Source organism: Molothrus ater, chromosome 6 (genome assembly GCF_012460135.2).
Source record: "Molothrus ater isolate BHLD 08-10-18 breed brown headed cowbird chromosome 6, BPBGC_Mater_1.1, whole genome shotgun sequence".
NCBI lineage: Eukaryota > Metazoa > Chordata > Aves > Passeriformes > Icteridae > Molothrus > Molothrus ater.
Window position 1 is genome coordinate 61,668,430 of NC_050483.2, and position 24,634 is coordinate 61,693,063.

The 24,634-nt window shown below is 47.1% G+C and overlaps 1 protein-coding gene across 1 annotated transcript in view; it reads left to right on the forward strand.

Annotated features, from left to right (window-relative positions):
* Positions 1-24,634, forward strand: part of MDGA2 (MAM domain containing glycosylphosphatidylinositol anchor 2) — a 213,311-nt gene that overhangs the window by 147,137 nt on the left and 41,540 nt on the right. The window contains exon 9 of the mRNA XM_036384850.2: positions 18,432-18,701. Coding sequence (XP_036240743.1) covers positions 18,432-18,701 — 270 coding nt within the window. The remainder of the gene's footprint in view (positions 1-18,431; positions 18,702-24,634) is intronic.

Sequence of the window (24,634 nt, forward strand, 5' to 3'; positions counted from 1 at the left end):
TTCATCCCGGTGGAGCTTGAGAGTGAGGGATCTGTGCCTCCTGTCCTTGGCTCAATCATTTTTTCCTGGAGCAAAGGAGGCTCAGGGGCCCTTGTGGCTCTGCACAGCTCCTGCCAGGAGGGCACAGCCGGGGGGGTCGGGCTCTGCTCCAGGGAACAGGGACAGGAGCAGAGGGAACGGCCTCAGGCTGGGCCAGGGCAGCTCAGGGTGGGCACAGCAGGAATTTCCCCATGGAAAGGGGGCTCAGGAACTGCCCAGGGAGGGTTGCAGTGCCCATCCCTGCAGGTGTCCCCTGGAGGTGGCACTGAGAGCTCTGGGCTGGGGACAGGGTGGGCATTGGGCACAGCTGGGACTTGGTGATCTTGGAGCTCATCCCCAACCTCAATGATCTCAGGATTCTGTGAATCTGGGAATGAGAACCACCACAGAAACAGTCGAGTGTTGATCCTTCTAAATAAGGAGGGGGGAAGTAGATTCTTTCCCCTTTTTCTGGCATGAATTTGCTGTGAAAAGTAGAAAATATTTTGTGGCTGAGGAATTCCAACAGCTTCCCACTTCCTCAGGACCTGAGGCAGTTCCTGGTGGATCCCATGGGATGACTCTGCTGACTCTCAGATTCTGGGGATGCATTGCTGGGGTTGTTGTCATTTCCCTACCTTTTCCTGCTGTCAAACCACTTCTTCTGATGCATTTTTGTTCTGCTTGAGATGCAGAATTTTCCTAATTCTGAGAGAAGAGGCACAACCTGAAAATGCTTCCAAGAAGTAGGAGTTCAACAGGTATTTCCAGGCGTTTTCCCTTTCATCTCTCCGTGTTTAGAATTCTGCTCCCTTTGTTCACATCCTGGCAAGTGACAAATTGGAGATGAATGGAGAAAAATTATGGAAAGCTTTGATTATTTTTCCTGTGGGAGGAAAGTTTTTGTTCCCATTGACTTGAGCAACGTTTCTGTACCGACGGTGGCATTTAACCAATTGTCATAAAAAACAGTTCTTTTCAGAATTTGGGAATATTTATCCTGGATGCTTCCAGCAGTGATGAGCAGGGAAAGATTTTTAATGGAAGACTTTAATTAGAGAATAACTCATGGATTTCACTGTGGATGTGGTGAGTGAGAACATTCCCATTCTTGGGAAGGTTCTCCTTGTGACAGCAGGACCTTGTCTCATTAGAACGGGGTTAATTAATCTATTTGCATGGAATTATGGAATGTCCTGAGTGGGAAGGGACCCAAAAGGATCACAAATCCAACCCCTGGCCCTGCAAAGGCACCCCAACAATCCCACCCTCTGCAGCCTTGGGAATGTGCTCATTCCCTGGGAATCTGTTCCACAGGGCAAATCCTTCTGTGGAATTACTGCTCCACCTCACATCTGCTGGGTCAAGCTAAAGAAAAATGAAAAGGAAATTAAAATGTAAAGGATTTTTTTTTTTAATTTGACCCCCTCATCTAATGAGTTTTTTGTTTTCCTCACTTCTCTTTTCTGCTGCCATCCCTTTATCCCATCTCAGTGATGTCAGGATCCCAGCCTGGGAGTTCTCCAGGAAAATTATGGATTTTTGGTCTCGCTCACAGTTTGTCCTTGAGCTGTGGTTTAAGATTTTTTTGTGTGTGTGCGTTTGCCTTAAATCCTAAAACTTTTGTAGGAAAATGAAAATCCTGGAGTCACAGAATGGTTTGGGTTGGAAGGGAATTTCAAACCCATCCCATTCCAACCCCCTCCATGGGCAGGGACACCTCCCACTGTCCCAGATTGCTCCAAGATGAGATTTCCCATCATGGGTTGGATGGGAGATTGGGAATTGGGAATTCCTGGCTGGGCTGGAATTGCCAGAGCAGCTGTGGCTGCCCCTGGATCCCTGGCAGTGCCCAAGGCCAGGCTGGACACTGGGGCACCCTGGGACAGTGGGAGGTGTCCCTGCCATGGCAGGGGTGGCACTGGGTGGGATTGAAGGCCCCTTTCCAATCCAAACCACTCTGGGATTCCATTTTATGATCTTCCAGCCACAATTGTGGATAAATGAATTTTTAAGGAATAAATCAAACTCTGCTGGTGGCAGAGGACAGGGACAATTTGCCAGCCCCACTTCTCCAGCTGCAGGGGAGGCTGGGGACATGAAAGTGCCACCAGGTGCCACCTTGGGCAGCATTTCCATCATGTCCCTTCCCAAGTGATCAGAGCAGTGAGGACGGGATCGTTCTCCCCAGCTCCCTTTTCCTTCTGCACTCCATAAAATCCTATTTAGAGCCCAAACCCATTCCCAAACTCACCCATCTCCAAACCCTTGGAAAGGCTCTTAAAACGTCCAAGGTACTTCATGGAAGCCTGGCCGGCAGAGCTTTGCTGGCCACATTGGGGTGCTCCAGAATTTCCTGTTCTGTTGGAGCTCAGCTTTATTTGTGTCGCTCTTCCTTGGTAATAAATCCCAAATGTTTCTGGAAAAGGGGCTCATCCTGAAGGGATTAGATTGGGAATGGAACAGAGCTAATTCAGGAGAAAGATGAGGGTGAATGATGATCTCAGGTGGAGGAGTAGAAATGCATTATTCCCGTTTTCCATCAGCTGGAGAATCCAGCCCTGAGTCCTCTTTCCTTGATTTTTGATTTCTTTGCAGCTGGGAGTGGGAGAAGGAATTTTTCTGCCTTGGAAAGGCAATTTGGCAGCTCAGGAATGTGCTGGGTCTCCTCTGGAAATATCTGCCTGATGAAATATTTATATGCAAATATTGTATTAATAATGAAATAAAAAGAAATAAAAATTGTTGTGAGAGAAGGAAGCGTTCCCCATCCCAAATGGGACTGGGATTAGTGAGCTAAAAACTCTTGGAATTTTAGGAAAGTCGTTAGGAGAAGATGTTTGAACAGGTAGGGTGGCCAATCCCTGTGGGAATTTACCAGCTTCATGGAATTGTCTTTTGAATGCAGATCAGGAGTGTGGTAAAACTCCCAGAGAGCGAAATCTTCCAGATTATAAAATTTTAATTATGAAAACTCATTAAAAAGGGATAACCAAGGAATCTGAGAAATCAAGTGGGGCAAATATCTGGATTTTTAAACAAATCTCTAATAAATCTATGCTTAGGCAGGCTGGAATGATGAAGGAAAGCAGAATTTGCATTTAATATTAATATTATTTACATCTTTTTTTTCCTCCGTCTTATGATTGAAGATTTGAGTGGGAAAAGCTGATTAATATTCAGGACAAATATTACATAACCCAATCCATTCCCAGGCTGGTGCATTTATCACTTTCTGAATGAATTCTTTCTCTGGAGATAAAAGTTGGGTTTGATTTGGGCTGTTTGTGGTGGGAGAAAGGACAGCCTAAAAACAAGTTTAGAATAGGGTCTTTTTTTTTTTTAATTCTAATAATTTAAGGGGAGCCATTTTTCCCCTTCTCTTCCGAAGATGTAATGACCTTAACAACTTGAAAATATAAAAATAATGCTGCTCCCATTGCTTCCATAATTTTGATTTGCTTTCCAAAGTGTTTTTTTTCCACCCTGCTGGTTGTATCTGAGGAATTCCACATTCCTGCCCAAAAGGATTTTCCCAGGATATGGCAGAGGTTGATGCTGCTAAGCTGAGCTTAAAGCTTGGACCTTCCTGTGGGGATATTTATTGTTACATTTATTTTATATATAAATACAGAGAGATTGAGGCACCCCAGGTGGGTAATTCCCATGTTGTGATTTTTAACCTATGGATCATTCCCTGCTCCTTAATTCCTAGGCCACAAACTTCCCAGAAAACTGTAAAACAGCAAAATCTATTCTCTAAAACCCTCATCTGATTGCGGCTGATTTCAGAATAACCCAGAGGCAAGGATGGCTTTGGGTGTAATTCATCCACATGGAGCAAGGCAGGGAAAAAAATAGGGAAATCACAGATGGCTGGACCAGGAAAGAGAAATCCCAGGAGCTTTTTGACATTTAGCAAGGTCAAGAGCAGCATGAGTTTGGTGACCCAGGGAGGTGATGAATATGCAAACCCTGGTGCCGTGGAAAATTTAGATGAGAACCAAATAATTTGAATTTTTTCATATTTTTTTACTAAAATGATTATCTAGGACGGGCCTTCCTGTCAGAAATTGCAAAAAAACCCAGAGCAATCCCGAACCTGGATAAACAGAGATGTTCCTGAGGGAGGCAAAATGGAATTATTTCTCTTGGGGTTTTTTGGGATTTGGTCTTGGAGAGGATAATCCTGCGCCGTCTGAGGGCAGGAGCAAAGAGTCTTCCAAACAAAACTGGTTTTGGAAGAAGGAAAAATGAGTGGGAAGAGGTGTAAATATTCCATATCCATATTTAAAACAGGAAGGATCAGAGCTTTGGCTGCTCCAAAGCCCATCCAACCTTGAACACTTCCAGGGATGGAGCAGCCATAGCTTCTTCTTCTATTCCCAACTGATAACAGATCAAGAGGTTGGATTTGAAGGGGAAATGGGAATTCCAGCCCAAAAGGGTTAAGGAAAACCTGTGAGATTATTCCCTAAACCTTGTGGAATTCAAGGATATCCATCCCCACAGTTATCATGGGAAGAAGGTGAGCAGCAGGATGAGAGGGAATGCTGTGGGTGGAATATAAAGGAGTCACCAAAAACCAAGGAAAACTCAACACCAGCCAGGGAAAGGTAAATTGGAATAATTAACTTGTCCGTGTAGTTAATTTTTAACAGCAGAAGATGCTGAGCAAATAGAATTCCTTTGTTGTCCTGTAATGCTTAGGAGATTAATTCCCATAATTACACAAAATATGGATTTTGACAGAACTCTGCTTGCAAAGTGCTGCATTAAAAATTAAGATTATTTGGACTGACACAGGACGCAAATAAGGCTGTCCATGGATGCTGCTGGAATTCATCCCAGCTGATTTTTTAGCTCCATAAATCCCTCTCCTCCTGTCTCACTTTCCAATATTCAACTTTGTACCTGTAATTGCCTCATAAAACAGAGTTTGGAAGGCAGTGCACAGATTTAAAGACAAGCTGCTGCTTTCCCCGTGCTCCCTCCCAAATCCTTTGGATTTTATTCCCAGTTCCAGCGTTATTATTCAGGCCTGTCTGCAGCTGTTAATAGGGAGGTTTGCAAATCATTTTGCCCATGGAGCTGGGACCGGTGTCAGCAGGAAGATTCCTTCCAGCAGGAATGAAATTAGAGCTCTTTGTGTCCCACAAAATCAGGTTTTCCAGCGGAGATGGGCCAGAGGATGTTGGATTCAGTATTCAGTATCCAGGAGGTCCCGGATGCAGGGAATGCTGGGAGGGTCTGTGGGAATTTTGGAGAGATTTCCTTTGGTTCTCACCAGGCTTTGAGGAACCACATCAGGAGTAAAATCACTGAAGGCAAGAGGAGTCTTGAATGGAATCACTGAGGTTGGAAAATCCCTTTGGGATCATCAAATCCAACTGTTCCCAGCACTTCCAAGGCCACCACTGACCCCTGTCCCCAGGTGCCACAGGGCCTGGAAATCCCTCCAACCCTCCCTGGGCAGTTCCTGAGCCCCCTTTCCATGGGGAAATTCCTGCTGTGCCCACCCTGAGCTGCCCTGGCCCAGCCTGAGGCCGTTCCCTCTGCTCCTGTCCCTGTGCCCTGGAGCAGAGCCCGACCCCCCCGGCTGTGCCCTCCTGGCAGGAGCTGTGCAGAGCCACAAGGGCCCCTGAGCCTCCTTTGCTCCAGGCTGAGCCCCTGCCCAGCTCCCTCAGGGATTCTGCAGCCCCTGCCCAGCTCCCTCAGGGATTCTGCAGCCCCTGCCCAGCTCCCTCAGGGATTCTGCAGCCCCTGCCCAGCTCCCTCAGGGATTCTGCAGCCCCTGCCCGGCTCCCTCAGGGATTCTGCAGCCCCTGCCCGGCTCCCTCAGGGATTCTGCAGCCCCTTCCCAGCTCTGTTCCCTTCCCTGGACACTCTCCAGCCCTACCAGGTCTTCCCACAATCTCCCCCAGGACAGGACGTGCCCCAGCACAGCGGGGGTGAAGCAGATGAAGGTTCTGATTTTGTGTCCTTGGCTTGGTAGGACATGGATCTCCCCCCTGGGTGTTGTCCAGCTCCTCCACCTGCCTGGGGGAGCTTCCATGGACCATCATTCCCTTGGGAATGACTCCAGTCATTATCCATCATCCATGGAATTGCTGGTGTCACCACAAGTCCTCTCTGTGGAGACCGCACTCATCTCCCAGGGAGGGTCTCCATGAGCAGCTTCCCTGCTGGAAATTCCTGATAGGAAATTCCTTGTGACAGGATTTCTCACACTTTCCTTGCATTCAGAAGCTCTCCATAGATTGAGGGGAACTTTCACCCCTTCCATTTATTACTGGTTTGGCAAACAAAAGCAGGGACGTTCTAATTCTTTTTAGAGGAATTGTTATCTCCAGGTAGTTCTGAGCCTTGATAATAAATTCAAACCATTTAAAATTGATACATATCCCTCACAATCGACCCATACTCCTCACAATTGATCCATATCCCTCACAACTGATACAAATTCCTCATTTTCCAGGCTCCATTGCAGTTCCAGTGCCCATTAATAGATATTTTTATCATAAAGCCACTTTTCTCCCCGCTCTCATTGACTGTTTCCCTCCAGATGGGGCAGTTTATTCGGATTTATTCCATCATTCCAATGGATTATTGGCACATTTTATTCTCTATCAAGGAACAGACTGATCCTATCCTCATTTTCTAATCTGTGGCAGGGCTGGCTTGCAGAGAGGGAGAGAGACACAAAGAAATCCCATTCCTGGATGGGAATTCCCACTCCTGGTTAGGATGACAGGACTTGGGACTGATTTTTCCAACAAAGGATGGTAATTTTTCCTTTTAGGAAGGTCCTAGCTTGCACTGGAGAGGCTGCAGGTTCACACTCTGCTGTAATTTGTTTTATCAGGATAATTATGATTTGTCTGGGCAATGTAAAATCATTCCAAGAAGCTTCATGGAGCCTGGTAATTTCTGGAATGATCCATTGGATGTTGGGTTTGGTACCTTCAAGATATTGGGAGCCACAAAGGAGAAGCAGCAACATCTCTACATCACCTCTATGGAAATAATCTTGGAATATCCTGAGCTGGAAGGGATCCCAAGGATCCTCCAGTGCAGCTCCTGGCCCTGCCCAGACACCCCAACAATCCCACCCTGACCCTCAGAGCTCCTGGAGCTCTGGCAGCCTTGGGAATGTGCCCATTCCCTGAGGATCCTGTTCCTGCTGGGTTTCGTTGTCCTTTGCAAGCTGAAATCCCTGACTTGGAGCCTGGAAGACCAAATATGAACCCATGGAGTGGCTGAGGTTGGAAAGGTCTTCGAGCCCAGCACTGCCAAGGCTTCCACATCTCTGTTGGAATTGGAAAATCATGAAATCCCAGGATTGTTTGGGTCAGAAGGGACCTTAAAGCTCCTCCAGTTCCGTCCCTGCCGTGGGCACGGTTGGAGGCGACCTTCAGGGTTCTCCAAACTTCATGGATCCACTTCAAGGCCAGGCTGGATGAGGCTTGGAGCCACCAGGATCCCTGCTCCAGGAATAAATCATGGATTGTAGTTGATTTCTGTCCCATGGGCTTGGGCTTTGGCTGGTGTGGAAAAGAATCCCAGAATCCCAGAATGGTTTTGGTGGGAAGGGACCTTGAACCCACCCAGTTCCAGCCCTGTCAGGGCTGAGACACCTTCCACTCAAATCCCAGAGGATCGAGAATGGTGGGAAAGCAAGGAAAACAGGGAATTCAGGGCGTTCCAGGATGTCTTTCATGGCAACCCCACTGACTGTGCAGAGCTCCCAGATATATCCAAGGTGAGCCCCGATGGAGTTTGGGGAGGAAATGAAAAGAGAGAAAAAGATATTCCTTCAATAACGTTGGAAATTCAATTTTGGAGATAAAAGAGGGCTTGATAAAATTGGTTGAGGGGGAAGATGAACTCCAACAGGAGAGAAGCAGCTGGAAGAAGGAGAGGAGCAATATCTGGATTTACTGGAAACAAAAAGGCAATTCTGTGTAAAGCATTGAGGGGGAAAAGCAGACTTTGAAGCAATAATAGAGAATTTTAGAGACTCCTGTGGGAGGAGGAAAACAAGGAAATGTTGGAGTTTATTCCATTCAGCATGAAATTGTTGGACACAGAAGTCAAATCCACCTGCCCTAAGAGCAGCCCCATAAACAGAGGTGATAACCCCTTATTTAGGCATTTATTTATTTAGTTATGAGGGTTTTTTACTCAGTTGGAGTAGAACCTGAATGCAAATCCAGGCTCAAAGATGATGAGCAAAGCCTGATTCCTTGGAATCTTCCAAATGGGATTCAACTACTCCCAGCATTCAGGACCAGGAAAATCCGAATGGACTCAGATCCTGTTTCTCTGAGGTTTTCTACATCAGATCCACTCAGGGCAGTTCCCTTTCAGAGCAAGGCTCTGCTTTAATGCTGGACATTAGGACACATCTGAAATGGGGAATATAATGGGGTGGTTGTAATTCCTTCTTTCCCCGTGGCTACACACAGGAGTGAACTTTGGGGCACTTTGGGGTTGGTTGGAGGGACCTTGGAATCCTCTCCAGTGACTGCCATGGCAGGGACAGCTCGCACTGTCCCAGGGTGCCCCAGTGTCCAGCCTGGCCTTGGGCACTGCCAGGGATCCAGGGGCAGCCCCAGCTGCTCTGGCAATCCCAGCCCAGCCAGGAATTCCCAATTCCCAATCTCCCACCCATCCCTGCCCTCTGGCACTGGGAGCCATTCCCTGGCTCCTGTCCCTCCATCCCTTGTCCCCAGTCCCTCTCCAGCTCTCCTGGAGCCCCTTCAGGCCCTGCCAGGGGCTCTGAGCTCTCCCTGGAGCCTCTCCTCTCCAGGGGAAGCATTCCCAGCTCTCCCAGGACATCCATAGGAAAGGTTTTTTCCCATTGCTGTTCCAGTGTCATTTGGTGCCCTCACCAATGCTCAGTTTCAATGTTCCTTCCTTTAAAATCCCTTGATTTAAATTCCTTTGATCCCTTTTGAATGCTGGCAGTGAGGAAGGGAAGGAAGCAGGGTTCTATTCCCAACCTGCTCATTCTGCCTCAGCTGGGGGCTCCTTGTCCTGCTTGTCCTTCTCAGGAGACACCAGGAATGATCAGGGAGAAACTCCGGGCTGAGAATTTGCTCCAATAAATTCCCCTTTTGCCCCTGTCCTGCTGCTCCGAGCTGTTCTCTTCTGGCCCTATTTTTTTTTTCTATTTTCTTTAAACCTTCCCAAAGCTTTTTTAGTTTGGAACCTGAGGACAATTTGCCCTCTGGCTCTGAGCTGAGTCCTTCTCATTTTCCACGGATCCCAGGCTGAGCCATCCCCAGGGTTTCAACCCCTGACCCCAGATTTTCAAGCCCTGACCTTGGCTGCTTAAAAATAGGGGCAGTTCAATGAATTCCAGTTTCTGAGGTTTGTTCTAAGTCCCAGGTTCTAAAGGAGATGAAAGCCTCACCCTGCCCAAAGGTAAATGCATAATTTAACCTAAAGCCATGATTTCTGCACATAAAACAGGCCCCAAATCTCCCAAGGACAGAGAAATAAAGAAATTTGGGGGGGTTTATTGGTAATTCTCTGCTCTGATCAACAAAAGCAAACCCCCTTTGGGTCTAAAGTGACCTTGTCCACAGGAGAAATAAAATACAGAGGTGAGAACTGATCTCTGTTTCAAGGCAAATAAAATTTGTTGCAAACACTGTCCAGAAGAGCAGTAAAAATGGGATTTTGGTGCTGTTTGAAGGCCATACATTTGTTTTATGTGCACATTTCTGTGTTTTCTGCTCTCCTCACAACACCTCTTTGCCTCCCCTGTCCGAGTAAAAAACACTTTTTATTTCAAGCCATCATGCTGAGATCTCCCCCAGGTGTTTCCAGTTCCTCTGCTCCTCTCCCTGCCTGGTTTTTCCGTGTTTATCCCTGGTTTATTTGGCTCTTGAGGCTGGAATCTTTTTTTCCATCACTTTTTGGGAGCGTAGGCGTGGTTGGGATGTGGTGACCTCAGCTCTGGGGTGAAGCTTGTCGCCAGCTGGGGTCTCTGTACAGATCACAAACAGGGACGGGACTGCTGGGAACGGGCCTGGAGCTGTTTGATTTTCCAGCAGCAGCCTCATTCCATGGCTATGACAATGGGAAGATGCCAGCAGCTCACAGCCCAGCAGCAGACCAAGAACTCAATGTCACAACTCACTTGATGAGTTTTGTGACCAATCCCACAAAGCAAAAGCACATTGACAGTAGTTCCATCCAACCACTGTAAGCACAGGTACCTTTGGTTAAACAATGCTTGCTTATTTCAAATACAATACCTGCTTGTGAGCCTTCAAACACAATGCACAGAGCTCCATTATGAAGCTGAAAACTCCCTAATATCTCACTGGATAAACTTTTCTGCAGCTTAGGGAGTTATTCCAGACAAGCATTAATACACAGGCCATTGTTCTACTTGTCCTTGCTTTTCTACTTTTTAAATAATTTTTCTGCTGACCAATCTCATGGCTGCTGCTCAGCTCCAATCACATTTCTACTGCCTCTTGCAGCTGTCCCAAAACCCTCTGATTTTGTGGATTCCCTCAATTCCCCCTCTCTGTTCACCTAAAAAGAAACCTTCACAATCATGTCGTTTATTACTTGCGTTTCGTAGCCTTGCTGTAACAATTCTGCTTATTGCCTGCTTGGGGCGTGTTCTTGCTTGCACCAAGCATTGCTGTATCACAACACAGCAATTCAATGCTGGGACAGTCCAGCCAGTTCAAAGGGCACCCATTGTGCCTGACAGGAGCCACAAGTCATTGTTCGAAAAGGTCTTGTTGGTTCCAAGGCCTGAATTCAAAACCTTCCTCCATGTCTGTACCTTCATCCACCACCTCCGCGAGATTTCGAGAGCTCTCTGTGAATCCAGCGGTCACCTGGGCTGGCCGAGCTCTGCTGGAGGTGGGCGGCACTGGTGGCATCTCCAGGAGGGTGCAGCCAGGTGGGATCAGGCTCCTATCCCAGGAAACCAGGGGCAGGATGAGTGGGAACAGCCTCAGGTTGCACCAGGAGAAGCTCAGGTTGGACACTGGGGAGAATTTCTCCGTGGAAAAGTTGTTCAGCCATGGGAAGTGGTGGAATCCCCATCCCTGGGGGGATTTAAATCCACGTGGAGGTGGCCCTTGGAGGCATGGGGCAGTGGTGGCCGTGGCAGTGCTGGGATGGTTGGGCTTGATGATCTCTGAGGGTTTTTCCAGCCTAAACTACTCTGGGATTCTCTCTGGAATCACGAGGCTGCTCCAGGGGCTGCAGCTCCCTTGTTTTTACTGTGGAAAAGTAAAAAAACTCAGAGCAGGGAGCTCTGGGAGAGGTTTCAGGAGTGGGCAGAGAGTTTTTAAAATGCCCCATTAATCATTAAAGGGGTTGTGTGCAGATCAGAGCCGGTGTCACCACCTGGATCAGTGTCACCTGGATCAGTGCCACCTGAAGGGAACCAGGAGCAGAATCCAGCACTTCCCTTGGACTGATAGGAGCCTTATCTCGGATTTCCCCTGTGCTTTTCTCACCTTTCTTCCCTGATTTGTCCTCCCTCCCTGGGTATTTGAGTGTCCTTGGAGGATCCTGGGAGGGTGGGGAGGGGCTGGGCTGGGATTGCCAGAGCAGCTGAGGCTGCCCCTGGATCCCTGGCAGTGCCCAAGGCCAGGCTGGACACTGGGGCACCCTGGGACAGTGGGAGGTGTCCCTGTCATGGCAGGGGTGGGATGGGATGATCCCTAATATCCCTTCCATCCCAACCCAGTGTCCATCCTCTTCCCTGCCCTGTTCATGTCCAGTGGAGTTCAGCCCCACAGATAATGGAATGCTTGCTGTAGGAATGAGTAAAAAAATTATTTTCCTGCTAAATATTCCAAAGGAATATTGGTGTGAGTCACTCCAGGAATGAGCCAGGATGTTGCACCCCTGGCTGGATCCCTAAGGGAGGAGAGTTGGTTCAAATCCCAAATGGAATCCACGAATGGATTGGGTTGGAAAGGACCTTCAGTCCCATCCCATTCCACCCCTGCCATGGCAGGGACACCTCCCACTGTCCCAGGGTGCCCCAGTGTCCAGCCTGGCCTTGGGCACTGCCAGGGATCCAGGGGCAGCCACAGCTGCTCTGGCAATCCCAGCCCAGCCAGGAATTCCCAATTCCCAATCTCCCACCCATCCCTGCCCTCTGGCACTGGGAGCCATTCCCTGGCTCCTGTCCCTCCATCCCTTGTCCCCAGTCCCTCTCCAGCTCTCCTGGAGCCCCTTCAGGCCCTGGAAGGATTTCCTTGGAATCTTTCCTTCTCCAGGTGAGCACCCCCAGCATTCTTAACCTGGTTCCATGATTTTTTTAGCTGGAAAATGCTTTAAAATGAGTGCAGAGGGTTTTTTTTCCCCAGATCACCAGTGGGTCCCTGCTCCTCCAGAGACATTCCTTAATCCTGGATATGGAAGAGAGAAATTTAAGATCCAGGACCTGCCCATAGAGAAGGACCCTGAACCCACGGCTCCCTCTTCAGCTCTCTAGGATTAAAATGTTGTTCACTGCTGTTCATTGATTTATATTCTAGCCAGGACAATTTAAATTTCATAAAATCCAAGGAACAGCAGCAGCAGAGCCCATAAAGGACTCTCAGAAGAGCAGACACTTTTAAAAAGCCATGGATTATTCCCATTTCATGGTTTTTTAAGGAAGCTCCTCATGATTCACCCATCCCCTTCTGGCCCCAGCTGGACAAATCAAGCAAATCAAGATTTGCAGATATGGAGGGACACGAATGGTGCAGCTTTGCCCCAAAGTTTTTATTTTGTCCGTTTGTTTTTACTCATCTGAATATTTATCACCTGCAAACGCTGCACGTGCTCCAGCACAAATATTGAAGCTCAGGAACCTGGGAGTTGCTGGGTGAGGCTGGATCTGGATTTCCAGAGAATTTAATGCCCTGTCAAGGAGCCAAACCAGGACAGAGGCACCAGCCTGGAAAATCCCAGCAAATTCCGCAGACAGGGGAGACAACTTGAAGCACAAAATCCAAGTTAGCAAATTCCTGAGAGTGGGGACTGGGATTTTCCATTGTAAATCCTTCTGCAAAGCAGGCACAGACACAGAATGCAGAAGAAAATGAAATTAATAATAATTTTACACTGAAAGTTACCATCAAAATCCATCTAACTTCAAATTAGGACCTTGCCAGTGATAAGATGAAAAAATTAGGAGCCCATGACGAGAATCTTTGGAGTTCTGACAAGGGATGGAGGGACAGGAGCCAGGGAATGGCTCCCAGTGCCAGAGGGCAGGGATGGGTGGGAGATTGGGAATTGGGAATTCCTGGCTGGGCTGGAATTGCCAGAGCAGCTGTGGCTGCCCCTGGATCCCTGGCAGTGCCCAAGGCCAGGCTGGACACTGGGGCACCCTGGGACAGTGGGAGGTGTCCCTGCCATGGAAAAGGGGTGGGATTTAGGGTCCCTTCCTTCCCACAACGTTCCTGGATTTAATAAAACAGGATATTCCTCACTGTACCATGGATATATCTGTGCAAGGCAGGGTTTGGAATGCACAATTCCAGGATGGATTTGCACACCTGTTTTAATTTACTTCCAGATGTTCAAATGGCTTTTTTCTGTTTCTGGCCATGGTGGTTTCATTTCAGTGGAATAAATCCATTATCCGAGGTGTGATATCCCTGTTCCAAGCTTTGGATGGAAAATCACCGTTGTCATTTCACAGGGAGCACAATCCATGTGCACTGGAGCTTCCCAAAGCTCCTAAATCCCATCTTGTCTAGGCTTCTCCGTATCTCCATTCAGGCACCTCCAGACCCACCTCAGGAGCTAAAAAACCTGGAAATGTGGCTGCAGTGGAGAGTCTGGGAATAGATGGATTCAGAAATGCTGGATAACATTCCTGTGGTGTGAACCCAACAGCGGCCACAAACCCAATGGAAAGAGAGCAGAGGCACGCACCACTTTTTATTGTTATTTATTTTTTATTCCCCTTGTTGGAGCTGAGAGAGAAAAACTCGTTATTTGTTTAGCTAAAAATGCAAATTGGAGGGGCCAAACCAGCGGGTGAAGCCTCTGCTCGGGGCATCAGGGTGAAAATAAATTCCATGAATTTTCTCCTTAACAAATCCCACTATAAAATCAGGATTTGACCCTCACCACGAGGAGCAGCTGTGTGATTCAAACCAAACAAGCACCTCGCTGTCATTTCTCAGGATAGCTCCAGAACTTTCCTTTTTCTGTTTCCTAATCCTTAAAACATGAACGTGCTTAGGCTAAAAAACTTCATTAAACATTAATAGAGAGCCTGATTTAACTCCAGCCCCGTTTGCTTCCCAAAGATAATTGTGGGAGAGAATGAACCGTGCTCCCTTGGCAGCTTTGCTGGAGATTTTTCCAAAACTAATAGTGGAATTATGAAAGGAATAAGGAGGGAAAAAGTAAATTAAATCAAATTGCCAAAGCCTTGGGGAAGAGCTGATGCAAATGAGTTCAACGCAGAGGAGTCACAAACAACTCCAGCTTTTCTCCTGCGCATCTGGGAAGTCACAATCCTGTAAAAACAATGGAAAAAAATGACAGGAAAAATGAGCTGTTAGCTCTGGTAGGGGCTTTTATCAGCCCTTCCCTTTCCCATTAAAGTTATTACCTGCAAAAGTGGGATTCAGGAATGAGCAGCCCGAGTTAATTTTCTCTTCCTGTCACTGGGGTTCATCAGCCCCTGGATAAATGGGAATTGTGGGGTTTAAAGACTTTTTTGACCTTAAAGGCAGGGGAAAGTTTCATTTAAAAGCTGTTTATAAGGCTAAAGTAGCTTGATAAGTAAATAAAGCAGGGGGAGAAGAGAGAAAGGCCTGAATACAAATTCCCGTTAAAATTTTTAAACTGAGGCGCCACGGGGAGGGGAAATCGTTCCCTGGGTTTGGAGCATTCAATGGAAGCAGCAAGGAAAACAAAGGAGGGAACGTTATTCCACAGCAGAGATGAGTTTTGGATGGTCAAACATTCCAAGGATTTATGAGCAAGGGCAGAAAATGATGGAAAAAATCATCCATTAAAGGGTTTTTAACACCTCAGACATGGAGCTTCCATGATATTCCTCACCCAAAATTCCTGTGCTCTCCCTCAGGGATTTAGGATCAGGAGGTTGGATCAGGAGGGTTAAAATCATTCCCTGGGTTTGGAGCATTCAATGGAAGCAGCAAGGAAAACAAAGGAGGGAACGTTATTCCAAACCAGAGATGAGTTTTGGATGTCCAAACATTCCAAGGATTTGTGAGCAAGGGCAGAAAATGATGGAAAAAATCATCCATTAAAGGGTTTTTAGCACCTCAAACACAGAGATTCAGGAATATTCCTATCCCAAAATTCCTGTGCTCATCCTCAGGGATTTAGGATCAGGAGCGTCCTCGGGTGATGCTGCTTGAGCCTCTTTTCTGTTTTTATTTTAGAGATTCTTCTGTGCCTGGCTCCAAGTTTAGGGAGAATTTTCCCAGGATTTTCATGTGTATTTTGGTGTGGTTGGAAGGGCTGGAGAGGTGATGGACATGGAATTGTCCTGGCTGGAATGGGGAGAAAATAGAGAATTTCCAATTAAAAAACAAATATTGATTTCAGATAAAATTGGCTGTGTTATAAAGATCAAATTATGCCAGGAACAGCAGCGGGTGCCTTGTTGTGATCATGATCCATAAAAATATGGAGAGTTCATGGAATCTTGGAATGTTTTAGATTGGAAAAGCCCTCTGAGATCAAATCCAACCATTCCCAGAACTTCCAAGGCCACCACTGGTCATGTCCCCAAGTGCCACCTCCACAGGGCTTTAAATCCCTACCAGGGTGGGGACTCCACTGCCCTTTTCCAATATTTTCCAGCTTTTCCATGGAGAACTTTCCCCTTGGGCAACTTACATCTCAAGGTGGAAAATAGTGAATATTAGTAAATTTGATTAATAATTCTTTTGATATCCATTATATAGGAGGATCTGGGAGTTCTTTGGGAAGTACAAATAATTTAAGACAGGGTGGTGAGAGGAAAACAGGAGATTTGGGAGAGGCAACTCCCAGCTCTCCCCGAGAAGGCAGCAGGGATCTGGAATTCTTTCCCAAGGATTCTTTCCCAAGGATAATTCCTGTCTTTAAGCAACAGTTCCCTGCAACGCTGCTGCCTTGGGAAACTTGGGGAAGCAGGAACATTTTAATGTTGTATGTAAAACACCTTGTAAGGATACAAAACCTCCCTGTGCCACCCTGGGAAGGGAGGATTTCAGGAATTCTTCCTTCTCAGGGGTTAAAAAATGAGCTGAGTTCTTTAGAGAGCCAGAATTCCCTGGTTTGCATCCCATCGGGAACACATTTTCCATGCGTGTTCCTGGCTCTGAAGAGCTGTGCTGACATGAGCTGAGCATGAACCACTGCTAGGCCAGATGATCCTTATTTTCCAGCCATGGTGAAGTTTTCCAAAGGAAATGGCAGCAGGAAGTTGGGTCTGTGCACGCACTGGACGTTGGTTATATTTTATTTATTTGGTGTTTTGCTGGAATCAAAGTTCTGGGGGGAGTTTGAAGCTGTGAATGTGAATTATTTGAAGTCAGTTTTATTGGAGTTAGGGCAGAACAGGCTGTTCTGGGTGTGGGGAACTGGGACAGTAAAACCTCCATGAGAAGGGAGAAAAAAGATCCAGAGGTGATGGTTTTTGGCTAAGCCAGATTTTTGGTGAAGCTCCTGAGGCAGTGGAGTTCATGGAATCGTGGAATATCCCAAGCTGGAAGGAGCCCAGCTCCCAGCCCTGCACTGACACCCCAACAATCCCAAGCTGTGCATCCCTGGTGTCCAAACATTCCCAGAGCTCTGGCAGCCTCAGGAATGTGCCCACATGTGAGGTCCCCATTGAGCACAGATTTATGATTCCCCAGATATTTTCTTTTAATTATTCCCGATTTATTATTGTGAGTACAGAGTCTCCAGCTCAGCTCTGTGCCCGGGATGTTGCTGCCTCGTGCACTTTATCCAGAGAAAGTCCCAGAATTCCAGGCTGGTTTGGGATGGAAGAGACCTCCCAGGCCACCTCATTCCACCCCTGCTGTGGGCTGGGGCCCTTTCCATGGGTTGCTCCAAGCACTGTCCCAGTTAAGACAAGATTATTGGTTTTATTCAGTGTCGTTCCAAGGGATCTCCTAACAAGAACCTGGGTTAGTCTTGTCCCCTAAGCCAGGCCCTAAACACCAGCCTGGGTTGGTCAACTCTCCTGGGATGGATCCTAAACCAGAACCTGGTTTTAACATGATTAGTTTTTAGGATGTGCAAAGAAGAACCCAGCCGGCCTCCTGCAACAGGAGTGGACCAGGTTAGTCCTGTCTCCTGGGACTGCTCCTAAATTAGAGCCTGGGTCAGCCTTGAATCCTAGGATGGGCCCTAAAGAAGAACCTGGGTTGGTCCTTTCTTTAGGACTGGTCCTAAAGAAGAACCTGGGTTAGTCTTGTCTCTTAGGACAGGTCTCAAACAAGAACCTGGGTTAGTCTTGATTCCTAGGACGGGTCCTAAACAAGAACCTGGGTTAGTTTGGATGCCTAGGATGGTTCCTAACCTGGCCTAATCCTGTCTCTAGGAGAGGTCCTAAATACGAACCTGGATCAAACTTGTCTCTAGGAGAGATCCTAAACAAGAACCTGGATCAATCCTGTCTCTAGGGCAGGTCCCACACATGAACCTCAGTTAATCCCGTCCCTAGGCCTGGCTTCCCCCCTCTATCACCCTGCTGCCCTGGCTGTGTCTCCGCAGACCTAGGAGAGGTCCTAAACATGAACCTGGATCAATCCTGTCTCTAGGACAGGTCCCACACAGGAACCTTGGTTAATCCTGTCTCTAGGAGAGGTCCTAAACAAGAACCTGGATCAAACCTCTCTCTAGGAGAGGTCCTGAACAAGAACCTGGATTACTCCTGTCTCTAGGAGAGGTCCTAAACAAGAACCTTGGTTAATCCTGTCTCTAGGGCAGGTCCCATGCACGAATCTCGGTTAATCCTGTCTCTAGGACAGGTCCCACACAGGAACCTTGGTTAATCCTGTCTCTAGGAGAGGTCCTAAACAGGAACCTGGATCAAACCTCTCTCTAGGAGAGGTCCTGAACAAGAACCTGGATTACTCCTCTCTCTAGGAGAGGTCCTGAACAAGAACCTGGATTACTCCTGTCTCTAGGAGAGGTCCTAAACAAGAACCTTGGTTAATCCTGTCTCTAGGGCAGGTCCCACGCACGAATCTCGGTTAATCCTGTCTCTAGGGCAGGTCCCACACAAGAACCTTGGTTAATCCTGTCTCTAGGGCAGGTCCCGCACAAGAACCTGGATCAATCCTGTCCCTACGACGGCTCCTAAATACGAACTTTGGTTAATCCCGTCCCTAGGCCTGGCTCCCCGCTCTAACCCCGCTCTAACCCCGTCCGTGTCTCTGCAGACCCCCCGGCGGTGGAGCCGGCGTTCCTGGAGCTGCGGCAGGGCCAGGGCCGCGCGGTCACCATGAGCTGCCGCGTGCTGCGCGCGTACCCCACGCGGGTGCTGAGCTACGAGTGGCGCCTGGGCGGGCGCCTGCTGCGCTCGGGCCACTTCGACCTGCAGGACTCCACGGAATTCACCGTCAGCAGCCTCTCCCGCGACTCCTACGGCCTCTACAACTGCAACATCATCAACGAGGCGGGCGCCGGCCGCTGCAGCTTCCTCGTCACAGGTAGGATAGGAGGGGTGGGGCTGGGAATTAATCAGGTTTTTAATTTGGTTTTTTTTTAAATGGTTTTTGAGGGTGTTTTAGTCAGTTGGTTTGGGTTTTGCCAGGGGGTTGAAGGATTTCTTCAAAATTGTGTTAGTAGAGTGTTTGGGTTTCGTTGCGTGAGGCTTGATGGAGCTCAAGCGACAAAAGGGAGATTCCGAGATTTTGAGTTTGGGATTTGTCACTGTAGGAATCTGGAATCTGTCACTATAGGAATACGGAATCTGTTACTATAAGAATTTTCCATTTGGAATCTGTCATTATAGCAATCTGGAATCTGTAACTATAGGAACTTTGAGTTTGGAATCTGAAGGTTTTCTACAAAACTGTGTTCACAGAGTGTTTGGGTTTTGTTGGGTGAGGCTGGGTAGAGCTCAAGCAACAAAAGGGAGATTCCTAAATTTTGAGTTAGGAATCTTGAATCTGTCACTTATAGGAATTCTGAGTTTGGGATTTGTCACTATAGGAATCTGATAGGAATCTGGAATCTGTCACCATAGGAATTTTGAGTTTGGAATCTGAAGGTTTTCTACAAAATCGTGTTCACGGAGTGTTTGGGTTTTGTTGGGTGAGGCTGGGTAGAGCTCAAGCAACAAAAGGGAGATTCTGAGATTTTGAGTTTGGAATCTGCCACTGTAGGAATCTGGAATCTGTCACTATAGGAATTCTGAGTTTGGAATCTGTCACTATAAGAAGCTGGAATCTCTCACTATTGGAATTCTGAGTTTGGAATCTGTCACTATAGGAATCTGGAATCTGTCACTATAGGAATTTTGAGTTTGGAATCTGTCACTATAGGAATCTGGAATCTGTCACTATAGGAATTTTGAGTTTGGAATCTGAAGGTCTTCTTCAAAACCATGTTTGGGTTTTATTGGGTGAGGCTGGGTAGAGCTCAAGCAACAAAAGGGAGATTCCGAGATGTTGAGTTTGGAATCTGTCACCGTAGGAATCTGGGATCTGTCACTATAGGAATTTTGAGTTTGGAATCTGTCACTATAGGAATCTGGAATCTGTCACTATAGGACACAAAATAACATGACACACACACCCCACTCTTTTTCAAGGTAAAAAAAGGGAAGTTTATTTTCTGACTCCAACATTTATAGATTTCTAAAAGTGACAGTGGATTGGAAGGTGACAGTGCCACCTCTCCAATGACACTGGACAAACCAACAGTCCGTTAAATATTTCTTCCTCTATAAAGAATGCAAAACAATGAGTTATTTACAGAAGGTGTGTGAGAAGGTTTGTTACAAGAATGTAAACATCAGAAGGCTTAGAAAATCCTAAAAAATCAGGGTGACAGGAATCTCAGTTTGGGAGTAGCCGGGAGATAAAGGGATGTGATGGGGATGACATCCCCTTGGCAGGAATTTCGCAGCACAAATGTGGTGGGAACACAGCAAATCCCACAGTTCTGGATGGTTCTGCTCCTTCCAAATGGGATCCAACCTTTGGCTGACACCTTTCAGAGCCTGCTGGAGGGGTTTTCACAGCCACCAACTTCTCCAAATCTTGGGATTTTAATCCCAAAGGCAGCTCTGAAAGAAACCAGAAAAACTGTTTGGCCTCAAATGAGTAAATTTGGTTCAATCTATCACCAGGATTTGGATCCCAGACTGTGGAAATCTATTCCAAGGCAATTATTTTGCCAAGATTGGGGCAGTTGGAGTAGTTTTAGCAAACCACAAAACTGAAAATGATTTCTAAAATGATTTTATGATGTTTTCCATTTCCCACCCCTCCCTGTGCCCATTTAGGGTTCATCCCAACCCGCTAATTTATGGTGGATTCAGGATGCTGGAAGTAACACTTTGACTTTTCTTAGTCTTTTAAAGTTAAAACTGACTTTATTTAGCAAATAAATTCTTTTCCACTGCTCTCAGAGCAGTGGCTCTGTTGTGCTCCCTGAATCTCAGCAGCACAGATGGAGTCAAGGCCCTGGGGAACTGAAAACGCTGAAAAAAAATGATGAAATGGTTAAAAAGGGGGCTTGGATTTCAATGGGAGTGTGAATAGAGACAAGAAATTGGGCCCTTCTTAGGCATGATTGGAAAAAAAAAGCCCAATAAATAACTGCAAGGCAGGAATGTGGCAGTTGTGTGGAGCTTTTGTTTTGGGGGGAATAATGGGTTGTTGTAACCCATTTTTAGCTGGTTTATTTCTGCTTTTTCATGCAGGAAAATAGAAATGTGCTGGACTGGGGCTGCAGAAAACCATTGGTATGCACAGAGAAAGCTTTTCAGTACAGCATTTCATGCAGCCTGGCTTTAAAGATTTATTCTGACCCCCAAGCCTGCAGAATCCTTTTTTTTTCCTGTATATTTTGAGCCAGATTGGAGGAGATGAAAGCCAAATAAATCACACATGGAAAAGGGGTTAATTTATAGCATCTGGGCCAACATGAGGCAGATGTAACCTGCCAGTCTCTTCAAAATAAATAAGAAGTGACAAGGCAAATTGTGTTTGTGGGGAAGCAGAGCTGAGTTCATGCTCCTCACAGCTTCACCACCTCGAGATTTTATTCGGGGCCAGATCATATCCAGAGAGCAACAAGAAGTCCATTCCAGGCTTCAGAAACGCCTGCCAGGGCTGGGAGCAAATAAATCAAACCAGATCCGTGAACGGCAGAGGCTGAGGAGCCTCCCTGAGGGAGGGTTGGGTGCTGGAGAAGGAGGGGGATGAGCGCAGGGAGCTTCTCGCTCCCTGGAGAGGCTGCTGAGGTGCCAGAGGTTCCTCCAGGACACACCTGAGCCCTGCTGGGTCACGGCCTGGCCTGGCCTGGCCCGCTGGGGACGCCCCAGGAGCAGCTTTGTCACTGTGGTGCGGCGTCTCCAGGCAGGGGGGGCTGGTCTCTGTGTTTCGCAGATCCCAGTTTGCAAAGGAGCAAAGGAGGAGTGAAGAATTCTTCTTCTTCTTCTTCTTCTTCTTCTTCTTCTTCTTCTTCTTCTTCTTCTTCTTCTTCTTCTTCTTCTTCTTCTTCTTCTTCTTCTTCTGCTTCTTCTCCTTCTTCTTCTTCTGCTTCTTCTCCTTCTGCTTCTTCTGCTTCTTCTTCTGTTTCTCTTTCTTCTCTTTATTCTTCTCTTGTTTCTCTTTCTTTTTCTTCTTTTTCTTCTTCTTTTTCTTCTTCTTTTTCTTCTTCTCCTTCTCCTTCTCCTTCTCCTCCTCCTCCTCCTCCTTCTTCTTCTTCCTCTTCTTCTTCTTGTTCTTGTTCTTCTTCTTCTTCCTCTTCTTTTTCTCCCCCTCCTCCTTCTCCTTCTCCTCCCCCTCCCCCCTTCTATCTCCCTCCTCATCTTCCTCTTTTTCCTCCTCCTCCTCCTCCTCCTCCTCCTCCTCCTCTTTCTTCTTCTCTTTCCACTTCATCTTCCTCATTGTTATTTTTCTGCATCATTCCAAGTGTCAGGACAAGAAGGAGCAGCCTCAAGCTGCCCCAGGGAAGGTTAAAGTTGGATGTGAGGGGGAAATTCCTCCTGGAAAGGGCTCTCACACACTGCCAGGGGCAGCAGCGGAGTCACAATCCCTGGAATTGTCCAAAACCCATGGATGTGGCTCTGGAGGCCATGGGATAGTGGTGGCTGCAGGGGAAGGACTGACAGCCACACTTGATGATCCTAAAGGTCTTTTCCAACCTGAACAATTCCATGATTCTCTGCACCCCTGGGGAGCCATTTGGGATTAGGATTACCTAGAACTGAGTTTACCTGACAAGTCCTGGTTTAAAATTTCTCCTCAGTTTGGGAAGTTTGACCCCCTTGAGCTGGAATTTTCTCTGCTGCGGCTGAATTTGTCCCCAGAGTTGTGTCCAAAGAGGGATTTTTAGGCAATATTTTGTTCCCTCTCCATTAAATTCTTTAATCAGGGCTGGACACACATCCGTGGGGGATTCTTTCCTGAATTTCCACCAGGAATCTCTGCCCATAGCGGATGGGGCTGGCTTGGCAGGGCTGCAGATTTAATATTAAAATTCAAAATTTCAATTATTCATCACAGCCCTGGGTAGGGCTAAACAAAGCTCCAATGTCATTCCATGGACTTAATTCCTTTTATCAACCAACTCCTGATCCCACCAGCGAGGGAAGACACTTTGGAATATTAATTCCGTGTTGTTCTGGCCTGTGGAATATTTTTGCCCGTGGGATATTGCGTTAATTAACGAGCTCATCTTTAATTATTTACTCTGTCTTACATCACCCAGTCAGCGCTTCCAGCCAAGTGCAACATCAGGCCAATCAAGGGCTAATTGGGGAGGGTTTAATTGTTAGCTCGTGATCAGAGCTTTCCCTTTCCTTGGAGCTCTTGGAAGCTCTTTGGAGCTGGTGATGCTGAAACCCGAAAATCCAAACATTCCTTCCCTGCCAACACCTCCAGAAGGGATTATCCCCATCCATGGCGGGAATAATTCAGGTTGGAAAAGACCTTGGAGATGATCCAGTCCAGCCTTCCATCACTAATCCAGGGGACACTCAGGTACCTCACATCTCCTGCCTTCCCTTCTCCTGGAGAGCTGGGATTTGAGGAGATGGACACTGGATCATCCCTTCTGATGATCCCAGAATCCACCTCTGGAAAGAGCTCTTTGGAAACTCATCTTTTCTCTAATGAAAAGCGTCTTTTGGACCTTTCCAGGAGGAGAACACATGGAAATATTTTATTTTTCCAGATTTTTCCCTGATTTTTGGATATTTTAAGTGGCAGAATGGAGCACAGCAAACCCTGGATTGGGTTTGTCCCCATCGTGTTCCTTCTGGATGGGGCAAGGATGGACCCGTTCCATGAAAGATCTTGGAATTATGGAATGGCTTGGGTTGGGAAAGGCCATGGGAAGGGACATTTTAAACAAAATCTGGTTGCTCCAAGCCCCATCCAAGCTGGCCTTGGACAATTCCAGGGATGGAATATCCACCCCACCCCTTGACAAACCCTCTCCATGGATTTAAGTCAACATGAACTCAGAGGGTTTAGGAATGTTTTGTCCCCTCTTTGGGAAACCATCCTTTGTTTTTCCCACATTTGGGAAGGATGAAGGCTCGGATGTGATCCTCCCATTTTTCCCAATTCCCTGGGAGATTCCCTTTTCAAGATCAGGCACCTCTCCAGGTGCTCCATTCAGGAATTTCTGCCTGAGTGTTTGTTCTGTGCCCCTGCCACCACCCCTGGTAGCACTGTGGTGCTCAGCTTGGAGCCGGAATCATTTCCAAATTCCCACTGGAACGGGAATCCCAGAGAAGCTGTGGCTGCCACTTGTGTGAGCTTTAAAACTGCAGCTGGAGCAGCAGCAAAAACGCTTTTCCATTCATCTGCAGGGAAAAGGGATTCTTTTATTTTAATTAAAAACCTTGGGGATTCCAACAGAGCCTCTCCTAAAAATGTCCAAAAACTCCTGGAGGACAGGGAAGGCCCTGGAGCTCATTCCTGGAGGATTAAGGGAAGGTCATAAATGAAGATACATCTTTAGGTCCCTTCCAAGCCAAATAATTCCCTGATTTTCAGCTTCCATGGTTATGGGGAGGCAGGAGGTGACTGGGATGATCCAGCTGCAGGATTGGGATGAGGAGCAGATCCAGGAGGAGACAGATGTTGCCTTTCCCAATTGCAAATAAAGAACAAAACATCTTCTCTTTCTTCCTGCAGCCCTTCCATAAAATAGAGATCCTGGAATAAAGCAGAGCACAGAAGGGGCAGCGTTTTCCATAAATTCAGTGTCTCCCACTATTTCACACAGTTAAATGCAGGGGTTTATTCAGGATTTATGCTCTCCCAGCAATGAAAAGATGGAAAGGGCTGGAGCTGAGGTTGCCACGAGAGGAAGCATTTATAAATCTCAGTTTTTATTTCCTTTCCCTGAATGTGATAGAGTGGGAGCTGCTCTGCTGAGAGCTCACAGCCAGCTC